The sequence below is a fragment of the Musa acuminata genome, chromosome BXJ1-6 (assembly GCF_036884655.1).
Source record: "Musa acuminata AAA Group cultivar baxijiao chromosome BXJ1-6, Cavendish_Baxijiao_AAA, whole genome shotgun sequence".
Classification (NCBI taxonomy): domain Eukaryota; kingdom Viridiplantae; phylum Streptophyta; class Magnoliopsida; order Zingiberales; family Musaceae; genus Musa; species Musa acuminata.
The window spans coordinates 44,539,888-44,557,565 of record NC_088332.1 but is presented as its reverse complement, the minus strand read 5'-3'; the positions used below and the strand labels follow the sequence as shown (position 1 = coordinate 44,557,565).

General features: G+C 42.9%; 3 protein-coding genes across 4 annotated transcripts; all 3 read right to left on the bottom strand.

Moving 5' to 3' along the window:
• Positions 1-797: 797 nt before the first annotated feature.
• On the bottom strand, positions 798-6,044 carry LOC103990203 (uncharacterized). 2 transcript variants are annotated; one of them, XM_009409273.3, is made up of 5 exons: positions 5,332-6,044; positions 5,082-5,193; positions 3,650-3,764; positions 1,568-2,488; positions 798-1,441 (listed from the first exon to the last, which is right to left on the bottom strand). In XM_009409273.3, the coding sequence occupies exons 1-5, from the start codon at positions 5,489-5,491 to the stop codon at positions 1,166-1,168; spliced, it is 1,584 nt and encodes a 527-aa protein (XP_009407548.2). In that variant the 5' UTR covers positions 5,492-6,044; the 3' UTR covers positions 798-1,165. The 2 variants fall into 2 exon arrangements, with proteins under 2 accessions (XP_009407548.2, XP_009407549.2); XM_009409274.3 differs by having other exon boundaries at positions 798-1,423; positions 5,332-6,042.
• Positions 6,045-11,180: 5,136 nt separating this feature from the next.
• Positions 11,181-12,091, bottom strand: LOC135677256 (pleckstrin homology domain-containing protein 1-like). The gene has a single exon (XM_065189368.1). It carries the CDS (start codon positions 11,961-11,963, stop codon positions 11,493-11,495), a length of 471 nt encoding a protein of 156 aa, XP_065045440.1. The 5' UTR covers positions 11,964-12,091; the 3' UTR covers positions 11,181-11,492.
• Positions 12,092-12,400: 309 nt separating this feature from the next.
• On the bottom strand, positions 12,401-16,230 carry LOC135677255 (probable LRR receptor-like serine/threonine-protein kinase At3g47570). Its single transcript, XM_065189367.1, has 2 exons — positions 13,031-16,230; positions 12,401-12,926 (listed from the first exon to the last, which is right to left on the bottom strand). Exons 1-2 carry the CDS (start codon positions 16,149-16,151, stop codon positions 12,502-12,504), a joined length of 3,546 nt encoding a protein of 1,181 aa, XP_065045439.1. The 5' UTR covers positions 16,152-16,230; the 3' UTR covers positions 12,401-12,501.
• Between the last annotated feature and the right edge of the window lie 1,448 nt (positions 16,231-17,678).

The following is a 17,678-nucleotide window of genomic DNA, read 5'->3' as shown; positions in this document are numbered from 1 at the left end:
TTCGGCACCCGAAGTCGATGGAATAATTGATCAAGGCACCACTCGACAAGGAGGAGCGTGTGCAATTAATTAAATTTCTCAAAAAAAAAAAAGCGTCGAGGTGTTCACTTGGTTGCCAAAGGACATGTTGGGCATTAATCCAGATGTTGCCTAATATCATTTGAATATTCTTCCCAAGGCTCGACTCATGAAGCAAAGGCCTCACAAGTTCGCTCCCAAGTGTAACAAGCAATCAATGACGAGGTCGATAGGTTGTCGAGGGCAAAATTTATTACTGAAGTCCAGTACCCTGAATGATTTTCCAATGTTGTCTTAATCAAAAAATACCAATGAAAATTAAAGAATGTGCATTGATTATACCGATCTCAACAAAATCTATTCGAAGGATAAGTATCATCTTTCTCAAATCAATCAACTAATAGATGTCATCTCAGATCGATCCTCTTCCTTACCTTCACGAACACGTTCTCGGACTATAATTAGATCAGGATGACACCCTAGGATTGAGAGCACACCTCCATTACCAACTGAGGCATATAATGTTACGAGATCATACCTTTCAAGTAAAAGAACATAATGTTCAAGTACTACATCAAAAGGAACATAGAAATATATGCAGACAATATTATCGTAAAAAATAGAACATCTGATACACACTTGACAGACCTGACCAAGACGTTCCAAATTATAAAAAGATTCAACATGCGTCTCAACCCACCTAAGTGCCCCTTCGAGGTTAGTTTGAAAAAATTCATCTACTTTATCATCTACCACAAGATAATAAATGCAAACCCCAAGAAGAAAAGCCTAGTTAATACAAAGACTTCCCTGCCCAGCTATTCCAAAAATACACGAGAAAAGCTGTGCAAGGTAGCAATTCTACACACTAAAATGTTGGAAGTCTGCTAAAGGCACAGTGAAATGTGGTAGGCTTGGAAAGCTATAATAACTTATCAAAAGAGCTGCAAGCCAAATGTTGAGCAATTACCTCTACTCATACAGGAGGGCCTGGTATTTTTGACATTAGAAACCTAAATACGACCAACAAGATCAAAGATAAAGTAAATATATCATCAGGTCATGGAAAAGAGGCCTTTACCATGATGACAAATCATAAGAAAAGTAATGTGTTCAATAGCAAGAATGTAACTCTTTCATGTGGTGGTCATCTGGCAATGAAGACAGCAGGCGAGCACCTGCCTCCTTTCTCACTAGTAAGATCATCTTCGATTTCATTCCCATCAAGACAGATCGTGTTGTTATTGACACTATGTTCAGAACTCGCTGTGCTGCTTGTGGCAAGAGGAGAGTCGGAGACACCAACTGTTCTGCTTCTTGTGGGTCCTGACCTCACATACACAGATAAAGCTGGAACATTTGTCATGGATGGTCTCGAACTGTTGGGAACACTCCGCCTTATATCCTGCGTTTGCAAATATATCTGATCAAAAGATACATAATACTTCAAAATTTTGACCACTTATCAGGAAGAACATGGACAGCAAGCTTGGAAAAGCAGGATATCTGATAGCCGAGGAAGCAAAAGATCTGAAGGACAATATATTACCATATGCCTCAATGCCATATCCAGCGATTTCTTTGACAGTGTCCTCCCAAAGCCAGTGCTATCTGGTGTGAGAGAAGACTTGCCACAGAGGTTATTATGGCTTGATCGTTGGTCATCTTGCTTTGGAGGCACAAGTCTTCTCATGTTCACTATCCGTTCAACCATCTTATTTCCAATTAGAACAGGGTTCATGTTGTCACTGGCATTTGCCTGTGGTCTGCTTGATGGTGGAACAGAACTGCCTTTATGAACATTACCATTTGGAACACGCCCTCTGGATGGAGAACAAGACTGCCGCCTTGGTCGGACATTTGGTCCAGGCTCAACAGAAGATGATCGAATGTTGGGTGCTCCAGGTCTACCTCGAGAAGCCGAGGGCCTCTCAGGCAATGATGTGTGTGAGCTTGAGGGTGCATCATGAGAAGAACCAGGGGTACATGAGGGTTTCAGTGATCTAGGTTTTATGGCTGAAGAGCTTCCACATGGTGTTGAACCTTTAGATACTGTTGAACCTGACCTTGCGACAGAAGATGATCGACTTGATGGAGCAGAGCTGGAAGGAACAGCAGATATGGCAGAAGGTCGTCTTGTAGGAGTAGCTGACCTTGATGCAGTCTTGCTCGCTGCAGGTACAGATGACCTAGATGGTTGTGTAGAATATCTAACAGGTGTTGATGATCGTGGTGGAGTACATGACTTTGAAGGTAAAGCAGCTCGTGAAGTGGGAGTGGAAGCTCTGGTAGGTTTTGAAGTTGCAGTTAATGTAGGGCGTCCATTTGGAGTTACAGGTCTAGATGCACTATGAGTAGGACCACCAGATGATGACGGTCTGCGAGTTCCCACAGTAGATGAATTAAAACCAGATGATGATGTTGGTTGCCTTGATGCTGCATTCCTTGAAGGATCTGGAGCATTTGCTAACTAAAATATAGCATTAAGATGCAGAAAAGCAACAGAAAAATAAGGAAATGCAGCAGAGTTTATCACAAAAATATGAAAATAACCAAATATGTTAACAAATTGAACACCCTTCCATGGCATTTAATGTCCGAAAGTTGATAAAAATTGAATGTCAGTCAAATTTATAGACTTCTGAGAAAAAAAAGGAATAGCAGAATGAAAGCTAGATTTTCAACTTAATTGTTTATCTAATGGAAGCCAAAATAAAGTAATTGACAGATGATTATCAAAGAGCTTCAAACCTTTTAAGTAGATGAATAACCATAAAGGTCACAGCAGTATATTTACATGGTTAAAAGCATCAATGAGTCTTATATGGTAAGAAGAGTTGCAAGGCTTAGATCTTTAGTCAATTGGAACCCCCCAGATTGATGATATCAAAGAGTCATGGCACATCTACAATTGAGAAGTGTGATGAATACTAGATTCCTATTTTATATTTTAAATCTTATTCATGACTGCACATGATACACTGTAATCATTAAGATGTCTCCTCAGGGACAATAACTAGCAGATTCCTATTGAATTAGCAATTTGTTAGACAAGCAGGAACTGCAAAGAAATATGAACTGAAGTAACATTAAGAGAGAGAGAGAGAGAGGGAACATTTTAGTTTTTCAATACCTTAAAAGTCATTGGAGAGAGAGAGAGAGAGAACATTTTAGTTTTTCAATACCTTAGAAGTCATTGCCTTATGAACTTGGTGTTGGAGGCTTACTGGAAGGGCCAATTCGATGGGTAACCAATGTTTATAGGCATTATACAAGTAATTCACACATTTGTGGGGTATTTGGACAAACATAAGATTTGGAAGGCCATATTAGCAAAAAAAATCCTAAAAATTCATACCAATCAAGCTCTAATATGTTTATCTGCCATTCTTTTCCGTAAGGTTGAGCATACTCAACACCCCGCAAAAGTAAAGAGAAAGTGATGATAGACACTTAACAGTGTCCAACATGCATCACCAAAGAGTACTGTAGCTATACACAAGTAATAATAGCACTAAAATGTGCACAAAATAAATCCATGGTTTCTTTTGGTGTCCAAATTCAAATTAGAAGATACACTCAAATTGTTATGTGCAAATGTTAAAGGAGATAAATCAGTTAGAGAGCTCACCCTAGATTTTTGCAATGTAGAACGATTTTTTGGAGTACCGGTGCTACTTACAGGGGCTCTTTTTGATTCAGTATCCAGAGACGGAAAGAGTGGAGTACCCGGTGGTGTAAGAAGCCTGAAAGAAAAGGAAAAAACACCTTTTGTATCATAACGAGCAGACAATTAGTAATTAACCCATAAGACAACTCTAATGTTAGCTATGCCTTCAATGTATAACATTCTCATCACTTAACTGACAATTTGCAATTATGTTTATCAAAATCTGCATATTAAGAGAATCATGATATCATACGATGTATCAGAAGCTTGAGTCAACACTGCTACGAGCCATATGTAGATCTATAGAACTATGCAATCAGACACTAATCCTCATTCCTGATATCCTAGCTGTCTCTGGAGTCTTCTCCTCAGAATTCAGTAATTAACCTTGTTAGTATATAAATCATAGAACTCCATCTAATCTGTTAGTTTAAGCTTCTAAAAAAGTTGGTGATGTTGTATCAAAGCAGGAGGTACGAAGTTTGAGTTATGCATTATATAATTTTCCTCACCATTTATTTAATTTCACCTGTTGAGATTGAGCTATTTTGCCAAACCACATCCAGGGGATTGAAAATATAAATTATTTAGTATTATCTATAGATTAAAAAATACTATTAGATGATTTCTGAATGGTTAAAGATCGAACATAAAATGTAAAAACCCCAACCCTTTTTTCTAATCTGGTGTTGGTGGTTTAAAAATTAGGAAAATATGTTAAAGCTTGCAAGAGTTGCTATGAACAAACTATCTATATGTTACCCTTGGAGCTAATACAATGAGGACAAGAAGCCCAAAGAAAAACTTCAGATAAACAAGTCTCCAACTTAGTTATGGTTAACATTGCAGTTAGTCATTGCAGGTCAAAACCTTAATAGACAAGGCAACGTATGGTATGATGCAGCTTGAAGCTTTGAAATTGTTATATAGTCACCTAACCTAAGAACATAAGAAATATGAAAGAAGCATTGGCGAACCAGAATACAGCACAATGACAGAATGAGCTTGAGTTGAGGGTAAAAAACTGTGAACAAGATTTGACATCTATAGACTTTGGGATTCATGGATATCAAAGAACAGTGTTTTCCCAGTATAACAAACCCACCGGTTCCCATGTATTGGCATGTCCAACAGAAACCACAACTTTCTAATATAGTATGAGCCTTAATATATTATTTCGATGAATCACGAGGAAAAACCTAAAATTGTAAGACTAGAGATTCACAATATAGAATGAAGAAATGCATTCCACGTACACAGACATCTTTGAAGAGAAAACACATTTCATGTTGGGACACCAAAATAGCGGTTGATGACTTTAATCCTTACATGGAAGAAGAAAGTGGGTGGCAAGTGAAAGGCATAATTAGAAAGAAACAGCCGAAAGAGTTACCAGTCATAGTCATTTTTTTCACTGTCGGAATTTAGGAAGTCACCAATCCCGGCCTCGCGTGTCGGCGCCGATGAGGCGATCTTGAATATAGGAGCAGTCCCAGGTTTAGACCCTACCGACCACAAATAACAAGAGCAACGTAAAGAAAAGAGGGACCTTTTTTCAAGCAAGGAAGGCCTGAATCGGAGAGAGAGAGAGAGAGAGAGAGAGAGAGAGAGAGAGAGAGCAGAGACCAAGGGTCAAAAATTACCCAACGGGGGATCGAGTTCAGCGGCGCTGTGAAGAAGAAGGTTGTTTTGCTCCTTCCCCAGCTTCCGCATCTCGAGAAATAGGGCGAGCTCCTCGTCCGCCTGTTTTGTCATAGTCCGCCCGGGAGACGGCGCCACCGCTGCCCTAAGGCTCCGATTCATGTTTCTCTGCCACCAAACCTCGCCCCAAGCCAAATTTCGAGTCCTTACACCCCACTCCGAGGCCCCAGCTTTTCCGAACTACTGAAATCCTCTCCATCCAAGCTCCATCGATGTGAGTGAAAGGAGAAGGCGGCAGATCGCGCCACCGAGCTAGGAAACGGGCGGAATGGCGACGGAGCAACGGAAGGATGCGAAAAGAAGAGCAGAAAAAGAGAGGAAGCGCGAAAACCTAACTCACGTCTGCGCCCGTGCAACGGTGATCGCCGTCGGATTTGGGGTTTCCTCAGCAGGAGGACGGCAGGCGACTTCGGAGTCGTTCGGATCTGCGAAATGGGAACGAAGCAACGAGAGGAGGAGGAGGAGAGGGGGCAAGAGTGACTCAAACACACACGCGGTTACTTGCTTAGCGTCGCCGTCGCCGTCGCCGTTGTCGGATGGCCGATAAGGAAAGCTAACGGTGCCTATTCCCAACTCGGGGGAGGCGGCACATTTAATCTCCCTCCGTAAATTACATGAACAGGCCCTCAACTTTCGTGTCTGTTACAAAATGGTCCTCCCCATTGTCTCCAGTCGAAATATAATAATAATACATGGAAAGATGCACATTGGTCTGACCAACATCGATATGATGATATGAATTCGTAAAACATATAATAAGTAGTTTGGCTTCATTATTAATTGTATATTCTCTTTTACTTCGTCCCCGCCGGCGTTGTCGTCAAGGACACGTTTTTTAGCGCCACGTGGACACTTTCAAACGCCCGGCCTTTTCATACTCGATCACGAGACCGCCGCTCCATCAGATTAACTTGGGGGAGGCGATGCATCTCCGACACGTGAATGCCATACCTGCCTTGTCATTGGAGTAGCCGATGCCATATCGGAAATTAAACTCGCGTTGGCCCCACCAGCGGTCCCCGTCGTCGTTGTTGTCTTCCGTTAACTGATCTCATCCACAACAGAATAATAATCGTTGAGCAATTTAGCAACAACAGAAATTCATGTGACAATTTTTTTTTTTAAAGCATCCTCTTTTTTACTTTTTCCCAAAGAGTTTATTATTTAAATTTTATTTTTTACTATTGACAATCTCTTATTATTTATAATCTTTTATGAATAATAAAATAATTTTTATTGTTATTTATAGTTCTTTTAATTTAATTTGTTTTTCTTTTTTTTCCCATGAGATCTATGCGCTTTGTTGTCACTCAATTTAGGGCTTCTGGTTTAAAAGCTGGCTTCTTCTTGATCAATATATGTATTAATTTTTTGCCCTCTTCATAAAAAAAGGCACATTTATAATATGCATGAGACAAGAGATACTGAAAGTTAGGAACAAACTTTTTATATCTGAAAAAAGGGAAATTAGATAGCATCTATTCTGTCTGTGCTTATTCATTCAGTTGATTTCTTTAGTGTTGCTTATAGTATTTAGAATAATTTAATGTACCCTTTTGTTAGTGAACAAAAATATCGTGTTTGATGAGTCAGCACGGTTAGGCTCACGTGCCAACGTTAGGAATTTATGGTGGAATAAGTGGGTCGATGAGGTGGTTACGTCCCTCGAGCGTCTCAGGCGAGGGTTGAGGCGGTAGGATCAACCAAGTCCTTGCGAGCGATAGGATCAGTCGAGTCCTGGGGGTTAGCACTCCAAAGCTAGTTGACCCGAGCATCGTTTATAGCAAGATGCGTCCTCTCGTGCCCGGGATAGTTGGCGATCTTCCTCGTGACGTGGGCATCGCCTTGAGATGAGAGATGTGGGCTGACATTGGTCGGGATCCGAACCGTTGGGCCACCCTCCTCTGAGTATTGGGTGGCAACTTCGGGGTGAAGACACTTGTAACTTGATGGCGATCGCCTCCTTGCAAAACGACCTTTGTCGGGTGAGTCCCGACTTTGGTCCCTCCGATAAGCAAGTCAGATTGGTTTGGATTCCCCTTTTTTTTCTCCCCTCTTTCCTTGGGATCGATCAGAGGTATTTATACCTGCGTGCGAGAGTCGATTGCGGCTCGGTTCGACGTTGTCGTTGATTCTCACGGGGGCGGGACAACCCCTCTGACGAGATGGCATCTTCAGGAGTGCTTGAGCGATGTTAGATGCATTATCCCAAAGGCAGACGACACCGCCCTCAGCTCTTGGGGCGATCAGGTCGCACAGTTACACAGTTGAAACTTGACGTGACGTGCACCTCGTGATTTTGGTGGCATACGACATTGTGTTCATGACTGTTAGTTTGTGATGTTTGTTGGTGATTCATCTGGGGCCAAAAATATGCTTGATCACCTCTCAATATTACTTTTATTTTTAGAAAATTTCTTGAATTTGTCTGGTGACCTTCCTGTTGCTGCAGTTGGCCGATAGATTCTTTGGTTAGTTCTATTATGGTTTAGTCAGTAACTATGGTTATTTTCCCAACCTTCGGGGAAACAATAAAGTTCTCCTTGTTTTGATACGGTGAAGATGTTATCTCTCGATGCTGATATATCTTCTAATTGTTTTACACACTATTACTTGTTCGATGTGGAAAATGTTATTGTGATTTGCGTTGACCTTGGAGTGCATGACCTTTGGATCATAAATCGTGCCAGCTGTCTTGGGATTGTAAGATATGGTGTTGAAATAACATTTGCATATGCTGTTGACACAGATTGTTTATGTCGCAGAAAGGCCAGTTTAACTTGTAACAACTGCTATAAGTCACCTCCCGGTCGTGTCTGACCTTCCACGTCTCCATCTCCATCGTGGCTAAAAGCTTTTCCCTGTGCTTGATGATCAAGTAAGAGGTTTCTAAAAAATATCGTCATATTATTTATTGTACACCGACGTATGGTACGACTGCCGATCATCACTGATAAGCGGCTACATCTCATTCATTTGGTGTTATCATGTGCTTCGATTTTGTTTGGATAAATTGGTTGCGGTTAAGCATCAAATGCTCGTGAACTGAAATGTTATGTTATGTTTTGTTTTTTGTATGTTTTGCTTAAAAATTATAACATAAACAGTTTAAAAACTTATAAAATAATCACTTATTAGAATGGATAAAATTATTTCAAAATAACTTAGTTATACATGCCATAACATATTTTCTATAAGTTACGATTAAAAAAAAAATATGTATCTCGAGGTTTAGGATAATATTGGACGACGATTGACTTCATAAATTCGTACGTTAAGTTTATGATAATTTTCAATGCGTCTGACACCCGATGAGTAATTATTTGTGAACTTATAATTGTTCATTTAACTTCTAAAGTTTTTATTTTTTATTTTCTCTCTTTTCTCTAAGTATTTATTAAATTTCTTGTAAAATTATTCTCTTTATAAAATGTTGAGATTTATCCGCTACTTACCTTTTAACTAATCAATTTATTCTTTGAAAGATCCTTTAAGACCTAAGCTTATAACTATGTTTATCTTTAATGGACGAATAATGTAAAGATACCCCATGACTTAAACAGTTTTAGTTAAATTCATGTCATAAATGCAAGAGTGTCTCGCGATTTAAAAAAATTTAATTAAGTTTATGACATTGCAACAATGATACCTGACTTAGATAATTTCAAGTAAGTCTGTGACAATATGACGATGTTATTAAAGTGATAATAATGCATAAAGCAAATGAAACTTTAAAACCATCCACCAAGCATATATATAAGAATCATTACCAAGATCACTATCACATAGTTCGATGACAAAAGCCAACAAGACGTGTATCTGAGTCACTGAGATCCTGAGATAGCACACACCAAGACTTTAGGCCGCAGCCACAAGTTCCTGAAACAGCTCGCAGCAAGACTTAGAATGATACCATTGGTTCTTCTTAGATTTGGGTTTCGTTGTATAAAAGGAACAAGAAATTTGGAAGACGTATCAGCAGACAGAAAATAATAGCAGGACATATGTTTGCAGGTGTCAAAAGATATTATGTTGCTAGTGAGGTTAGTAGCAAAGACATGAATTGATAATGCATCCGAGCACCATTTACACCTTAGTATATAAAGTGTTTACCTAAAGGAGGATGAAGATTGCCACCTGCTACAGTATACATCACTAAAAGAAGCAGAAATACGATCATAATGAGAGGAACAGGATGAGCACTTTGTCTGCTAAAATAGAATTCACAAATATCCATGAACATGCATGTGTACATGCAATTACTAAGAGCCTTCAAAGCCGACACAAACAATTAGTCCTGGCTTTTTCTAAGCACAAGTTGAACAAGAAAACAGAGTCGGTTCAAGCTCTATTTTGTCATTGTTGAATCACTGAGTAATACTAATTCACAAATTAACTATCTCTAGATCTTCGCTAAAGGCATAACTGGTTTTGCATAGAATAATACCACAAAGAGTGAGACCACATGAACTAAAAAAATCAGGCAAAGAGTGACATAACCAGTTTTCTTGCCATTGTTGCCTGATGAATTTTCCCTTCCCCCTCATTTATCCTTTTTCTCATAGTTTTGCTTTCCCCGACAGTCAATATATAGAAATCAGGCAAACTCAGATGGATTCAATTGACTAGAGATAAGTTCATGCCAAATGATCCCAACCAATTCTGCGGGCGACCTAAAGCTGACCAATCAGGGACGATCAGTATGGTCTCGGTTGATCCATACGGATCGGCTGATTGGTGAACCTTCCCGTTTTACAGAAATGTTGTTAGCCATTTACTTAACAGTCTCATCAACTCATTAGGCAGCTTCAAGTTTAATGAAGCGTGAAGATAATACATAACTAGGTATTTATCGGAAAGTACAAATTTCAGAAGCAAGAAGTGTTGAAAGTAAAAGAATAATAGAAAAATGCATGAACAAGGATGCCAAGTTTCCAACTAGAAAACCGTAAGAGCATTCTCTTTTGTAGCCTATATTTTTTTTTCCAAAATAACTCATTTATTTAAAGGTGCCTGACGATGCCATTTTGTACAAACCTAATCTGTCAAAGGCAGAAAACACAAGTTCACTGATTTCTGCAACTACATCCAGTAGATGCAAATTGGAATCCTAATAACTAATAAAGGTCAGAAAACATAGGTCAGAAACATAGACACTATTAATAAGCATATCAAACATGAAACACACTCTCTCAAGGAATCAGAAATAAGTACTTTCCAAGTATGAACTCTATCAGATTAAAAAGGCACTAATGTGCCTTGTTATGGTCAAGGCAACTTGATTCTGTATTACATAAGACATAATATTATACAAGGATGAGATATATCTTGTTCATCTAACATCCATGGAATTGACATATGTGCAAAGAGTATTTTCTTTGTCCTAACAGTAATGAAGTTCTGTGTTGAATTGCAAAATCCCCTTGCATGATCTCATTGATGGAGACTGAATGACTAATGTTTCCAAGACAAATGATAAGCACAGCAACATTCATTGGTTTACTCTAAATAACAACCAAAGCAAATTCTTCAGGTAGATAATTTAGCACATCAAAGAAAAGTGATCAAACTTATTACTTCTGCCAGTCAGAAGATCAACAGTAAAGAACACAAACCGTGGATTCATCAGTAATATAAACCATAATCAGCAGTAGAAAATGGTAAAGGACACAAACAACAGACCACATCAAGTATGAAATCAAGAAGATAAAGAAAAGAATGGAGATAAAGAAAAGCATTCTACGTCTATTACCTACAAAATCTTTGACAAGAAGGTAAAATTATCTACCAATTGAACCATTAATCTTGCATAGATTAGATTTATTGAACCAGTAGCGCAGGTTTAACAGACAGGAAGGATATGAAACAAGAAATAGATCCAGATCAAGAAGACAAGGTAATGGCAACACATACTTAGCTCACCCATCAAATAGTGAACTCATCACCTGTCAATGAGCAAGAACAACAAGGATCCAAAATTTATTGTAACATAGAGCGAGATTAACAGACCGGGGGAAGTGGACAAAACCCTAGATCTATACATTTTCCGTGGCCAGATGTAGGAGAACGCTCACCTGCGAGGATTGTCGTCGCCGTCAATTTATCAGATTTGATCGCCGTCGGGAGCTTTGGCGGTCCTCTTGGTGGATTCGTAGTCGACGACCTCGGCGTCGGCCAGGGACCGGGAGTGCTGGACGATGGAGCGGCCGATGGAGTTGATCCACTCCTCTTTCTCCTTCTCAGTGTCGGCGATGAAGTACATGGTCTCGGCCCGTGTGGAGATCTCGAAGGCGAAGGGTCGGTTGAGGACGTCCTCGGCGCCCTTGACGGTGAGGCAGGAGGCGACGGGGATGACGCCGCGAGGGGCGGAGGCGCGGGTGACGTGGGAGTCCTTGAACCAGAAGAGCTTCCCCTGCTTCAGCACGAACCACCGGCGGCGCCACGTCTTGATGTACTCCCCCTGCTTTGTCAGCCACCCCGCCCGCTCCGGGTTCGACCAGAACGCTACGCCTCCCTCATCCTCCGCCGCGGAGGTCGACCCCCCGAACACCGACCGCCACAAGCTCGCCGCCATGGACTAGCCCTTTCTCCTCCACCCCCCCCTTCTCGCTCCTCCCGTTCCTCCTGCGGAACCGCCACGCAGATTCCCAGGCTGTGCCCTAAGGGGTTACTTCGTCTCTTGCTCTTCGGCAAGGGCGAGCGAGAATCTTCAACCGGAGATCTCGGCCCAAAACCATTTGTTTTGCCAAGTGGCTCGCTCAAGAAAGTGGGGTCCATCGACAAGGACACAAGAGCCTCGTCAGGAGATAACTTTTGGTAGAAGTGTGAGGGAGACGACAAGATGTATTATACGGATCTACTATGTCGGACGAGAAGGAGAATACTATGCCACAGGGGTGGTGGGTCCCACGTGAGAGTTGCACTGTCTGTCACGCGTACCCTTAGGGACAGGAAACACCATCTCTGTCTCGAGGGTGCGGTTCCTGAACGAAACTAAGTGGGCATGCAAGGCGAACCATCTCTGGTATTACTTGGATTGCAGGGATGACAAGGGGAACCGAGTCATGGAGGAAACAGAGGAAGAAACAGAACAGCCCATTCTTTTACGAAAACTATATTAAACACGGAGTATTAAATGGACTCTTATTCATTTCGGCAGTGAACAGCAGACTCTTGATCGTCTCTATTCTGTTCGCAGCATCCTTGATCGTGATGCGCTCTCTCGGCGAGTCCTTGGCACAGCGGAGACCAACCACGAGCACCGATTCTAAGCTTCTCGTTATCCTTTCGCTTGCTTGCATTCCGACCATGAGATCTGAAGTGTCTTCACCATCTTTGTCGTTCGAGAATAGTGACGGATCAGCGATGCCGGTGACTTGAGCTCCTTTCGAAAAGGCTTCCTCGACGTGGTTTTGGAGGGTGAGACCGTCCTTAAACATGTCGTCGGTAGGCCTCCGCCCGGTGAACAGCTCCAGCAGCAGCACTCCGTAGCTGTAGACATCCGCATGAGTCGAAACCTGCCCGCCCATCCCATATTCTGCGTTTAATTCACACGATTAAACCATATATTCTTATATGTCCCGTGCAGATGAATGAGAAGACTGCACACTTTGGAGAAAAGCTTATAATTCAAAGGTTTACCTGGAGCCATATAGCCGATGGAACCTTTTATTACTGAAGAAGAAGATAGATACCGGTCGGTGCCATTGGAGAGGAATCTTGCTAGGCCAAAATCTCCGACACGAGCAGTCATGTTGCCATCAAGAAGGACATTGCTTGGCTTCAGATCACAGTGGATGATTGGCGTCTCGCAGTGGTCATGAAGATAGTTCAGCGCAGCAGCAACATCGATTGCTATATCAAGTCTCTGAAGCAGACCTAATCGCTTCGAGTATAGCTTCTTGTCTGTGTCTGGATGCAACCAACTCTCCAAGCTCCCGTTAGGCATGAAATCAAACACGATAGCTCTGAATTCATTACCTCTGAAATCCACACTCGAGCAGGTTGTCAAGATCTTGACCAGGTTTCGGTGTCGAATGCTTCTTAAAGCTTCACACTCTGCGACGAAAGCCTTGAAAGCGCCTCGCTGCACCAGGTTGAGTACCTTGATCGCAACGAGAGTTTTGCCGTCACCCAAAACACCTCTGTACACCGAACCGTAGCTTCCAATGCCAATCAAATTCTCGGAGGAGAAGTCATCGGTTGCCTTCATCAGCTCGAGATAAGACAATTTTGTCGGAGCATCGGATGTGAGTTCAGCTGGGGGAGAATGCTTCTTGTGTTTTCTCGCGTAACGGCAGGTCATAAACAGAGCAAACAGTAAGATTAGAACAACAATCGGCAACGTTACTTTAAGAATAAGCGACCTGTTCTTCTTGGATGTCTGAGTTGAGCAGGAAGGCAAATGCAAACTTGAGATACCCCCACAGAGTTTGTGGTTTCCGACGACGGAAAACTCGCTAGAATTGCTGAAAATTTTATCTACTGGCACTTCACCATCCAGATCATTGAAAGATAGATTCAGAAGTTTCAGGAAAGGCAAGCCTGCTAGAAAATCTGGGAAGGAACCAGACAAGTCATTGGATGAAAGGTCCAACTTCTCGAGTCCCTTCAGGTTGCTCAGAGATTTAGGAACGCTTCCTTGAAAGAAATTGTTACTCAAATTGAGGTACTGCAGCACTTGACAATCACCTAAGCTTGTTGGAATTTCACCTGAAAGCCTGTTGTTGGAAACAGATAAAAAGGGAGTGTTGCGCAACCTGCCGACCTCCATCGGTAGTGTTCCATTCAAGTGATTGCTGGACAAGTCAAGATAGTTCGACAAGGATTCGATGCTAAAAACTTCCATTGGGATGGATCCACTCAGGTGATTGCCAGCGAGATCTAAAGTATTCAAACCCTGGCATTTCCCAAGACTCACCGGGATGCTGCCTTCCAAGTAGTTATCGAACAATATAAGCTCATTCAATGCAGTCAAGTTGCCAAGCGAGGCTGGGATGTTGCCTGAAAACTTGTTGCCATACAAGATCAAAGATCCCAGGTCGGCAAGTTCTCCCAGGAAGTCGGGAATACTGCCGGTGAATAGATTCTCATTCATAGCCAGTGTAACCAAGTTAACGAAGTTCTTGATCCCGGAAGGAAAGGATCCAGAGATTTGGTTTCGACCGAGCGTTATAGTATTGAGCTGGGTCGAGAGATTAGCTATAGAGGCAGGAAGCGCACCGCTAAGATTATTCATAGCCAGTCTTAGTTCCTTCAGTAGACTGCAGTTGACCAAGGAAGAGACGAATTCCCAGTCCAAGGCGTCTCTGGCTTCAAGCCTGTTTCTCCCTAGGGAAAGCTGCATGAGATATGGAAGGTTGCCCAGATTGGCAGGTATTCGACCGCTGAAATTGTTGCGGCTGAGGTCGATTTGTCGAAGCAACGTAGCATTAGCGACTGACAACGGAATTTGTCCCACGAACCGGTTGCTGGCCATGTCGAGAAAGTGAAGATTGGGTAGAGTGCCGCCGATATCTGGTGGGAGCGTCCCTGACATCTGGTTGTAAGCCATTCTCAGAGTCTGCAGAGAAGATATGTTGTAGAGTGATGGTGGAACATTCCCGGATAGTCCATTCACGGACACCTTGAAGAATTCTAGGCTCGTCAGACGGCCTATTTCCTCCGGAATTCTGCCTACGAGGTTGTTGGATGACAAATCCAGAACTCGAAGTGATGACAGGTTTGTGATTGAGGGAGGGATCGACCCACTGAGACTATTTTTGGAGAGATCGAGGTAAGTTAGAGATAGTAGGTTCTCCAAGGAATACGGAAGGCTTCCCGTGAGATTGTTGCTGTTCAGATGGAGGTGCTCGAGTAGGAGGATACTACCCAACAATGGAGGAATTTCTCCAGAAAGGCTGTTGTATGATAGATCCAGCTGCTGAAGGGTCAAGAGGCTTGCCATCTTCGATGGAATGGCTCCGGTGAGGCCATTGCCTGTGAGATTGAGCAAGCGGATGGAAGAGAGGCTCCCAAGCGAAGGCGGTATGGCACCAACTAGCCCGTTGACTGAGAGATCAAGATGGGAGAGATTGAAAAGTTTCCCCAGGGAAGATGGTATCTCTCCAGTGAGCTTGTTGCTCGACAGATCAAGTTGTTGGAGGGACGAAATATTTCCCAGGAAAGGCGTGATGTCGCCGACGAGCTTGTTAGCCCCGAGGTTCAACACAAGAAGCTTAAGAAGAGAGCCGAGCTGTGCGGGAATGTTTCCAGAGATGAGATTGCCAGTGAAGTCGATGCCTAGGAGGTTGGTGCAGAGGCCAAGACTAACCGGAATGGTGCCGCTCAAGGCGTTGTAGCTCAGATTGAGATCCTTGAGCTGGGCCAAACGACTGATCTCCGGGGGTATCTCACCATAAAAGCTATTGTTTGAGAGTCGCAGGTAGCCGAGGTAGGTTAGGTTGCCGATGGAAGGGGAGATGACCCCTCGGAGGCTCATGAATTCCAAGGCCAAGGTGGTGACCCTCTCACGGTGGTCGGGATCGTCGCATGCGACGCCCAGCCATTGGCAGAAGTGGACAGTATCGTTCCACGAATTCATGATGCCGCGAGGGTCTTCGGTGATGGCTGCCCTGACGGCGAGCAGGGCGGCCCGATCGGTTTCGCTTCCCGAAGGTTGGTCTACGGTAGCAGAGTGACACAGGAAAAGAAGGGAGTGTAGCAAAAGGAGGAGAAGGATGCGGACGTACTGGGAAGTGAGCAGTACTCGTGGGAGCTCCATTGCGCCACCCTCAAAATGATGAGGTACGAGGTCGAGTACCGGCAAAATATAGCAAAAGATTGGAAGGGTTGTCACCTGTTCTGATCCTTGGAAAGCACTGATCGAATTAATTTTTGGTTTTCCATGCATTCGATGAATCATATATTAGAAGATTTATATGATATGAAGATGGTGACGACTTGGTAGTCTCCGTGGATCGAACACCGGCCAGGTTTCGTTCAAATCCTTCTCGATGAAAACTAATGCACATCAATTTACGGATTAATGTATTCATGGACTGATGACAACATTGGACTTTGAAATTCGAATTGAGCATTTATAAATTTGATGAGATAATTATTTATAAATTTTATTAAACATAAACTAATAATGGATATATATCAAACTCTTATAAATCAACTTAAATTTTGACTCGTTTGATCTGATCTAAGACTAATGGACAATGACAGGCATGATAGAGATTGCTTTATAATATTCTTCAAATGTCAGGAAAAAAATATTAGAAAGCGTATCAAAGAGGACTACGACTTTGTGGTATCCATTGTTCGTTGACGTTGACCCAGAAAACTCCCAAATTCAATGGTGGCAGGAGAGAGAATATATATCTACTTGAGTTTAGAGGCTAATGAGGTTAGATTAAGTTCATCCTGTTGAGGTGTATAATTAGATTCAAGCTGGTTTTTTTCTCATATAAAAATAATATAAGATTTCAACACTGACGTGTAAACTATCAAGCTTTCCAAGATTAGAGAGTAAATTTCAAAAAATAAAGAAAAACATCTAAAGTTTCTATTATATTCAACGGAGCATCCTCTTTGCTCTATTCAACGGAGCATCACTCCTGTTGCGGTGTGCAACTGTTTAAGCCGTGGCCTCGGGGCCGACGCGGCTCGGTTCGAGAGTCCGAATGTGGGGGATCTCGGGCGGCGTCCCTCGGGGTCTCCCGGCGGCCGAGCACGGTGGTTCGGGTCGGGAGGTCGGGTCGAGAGGTCGGGTCGGTAGGTCGGGTCGGGAGGAAGCTCCGTCGCACCGTCGGGAAGGGGCGATCCCGTCCTTCGCACCTGTACACAGGTCGGGTCGGGAGCTCGGCCCGACCCGTCCGACGATCAAGTCAGCGATGTGGAGGGGATTGTGGATGAGACAGAAGAAGAGCCTATGAGTGTTTTGTGCCTGAGTGAGTTCGTCTCCCCTCCTCCCTGTTCGTTTCCCCTCCTCCCTGTTCATTTAGAACTCTGGGGTATTTATAGATGAGTTTGATGTTACCTGATGCGGCTGCTTGCAGGAGCAGGACAGTACCTCTTGTGGCATCTGACATTGTCACTGGGGTTGCGTGGAGAACCAGGCTGCCGTAGGGTATGGGCACGCCTCGATCGACGTGCTCCTTTGCCTCGGTCGAGCACACGGAGTCAAATGCTGAGGTTGTTGGCTGAGAGCTGGTGACGTTGGCGCACATCAAGTCGCCATTAATGCTTGCTTCCTCGGGCAGTGCATCCACCTGGCGTGGCTGACGTCGTAGCGCGTCACGTC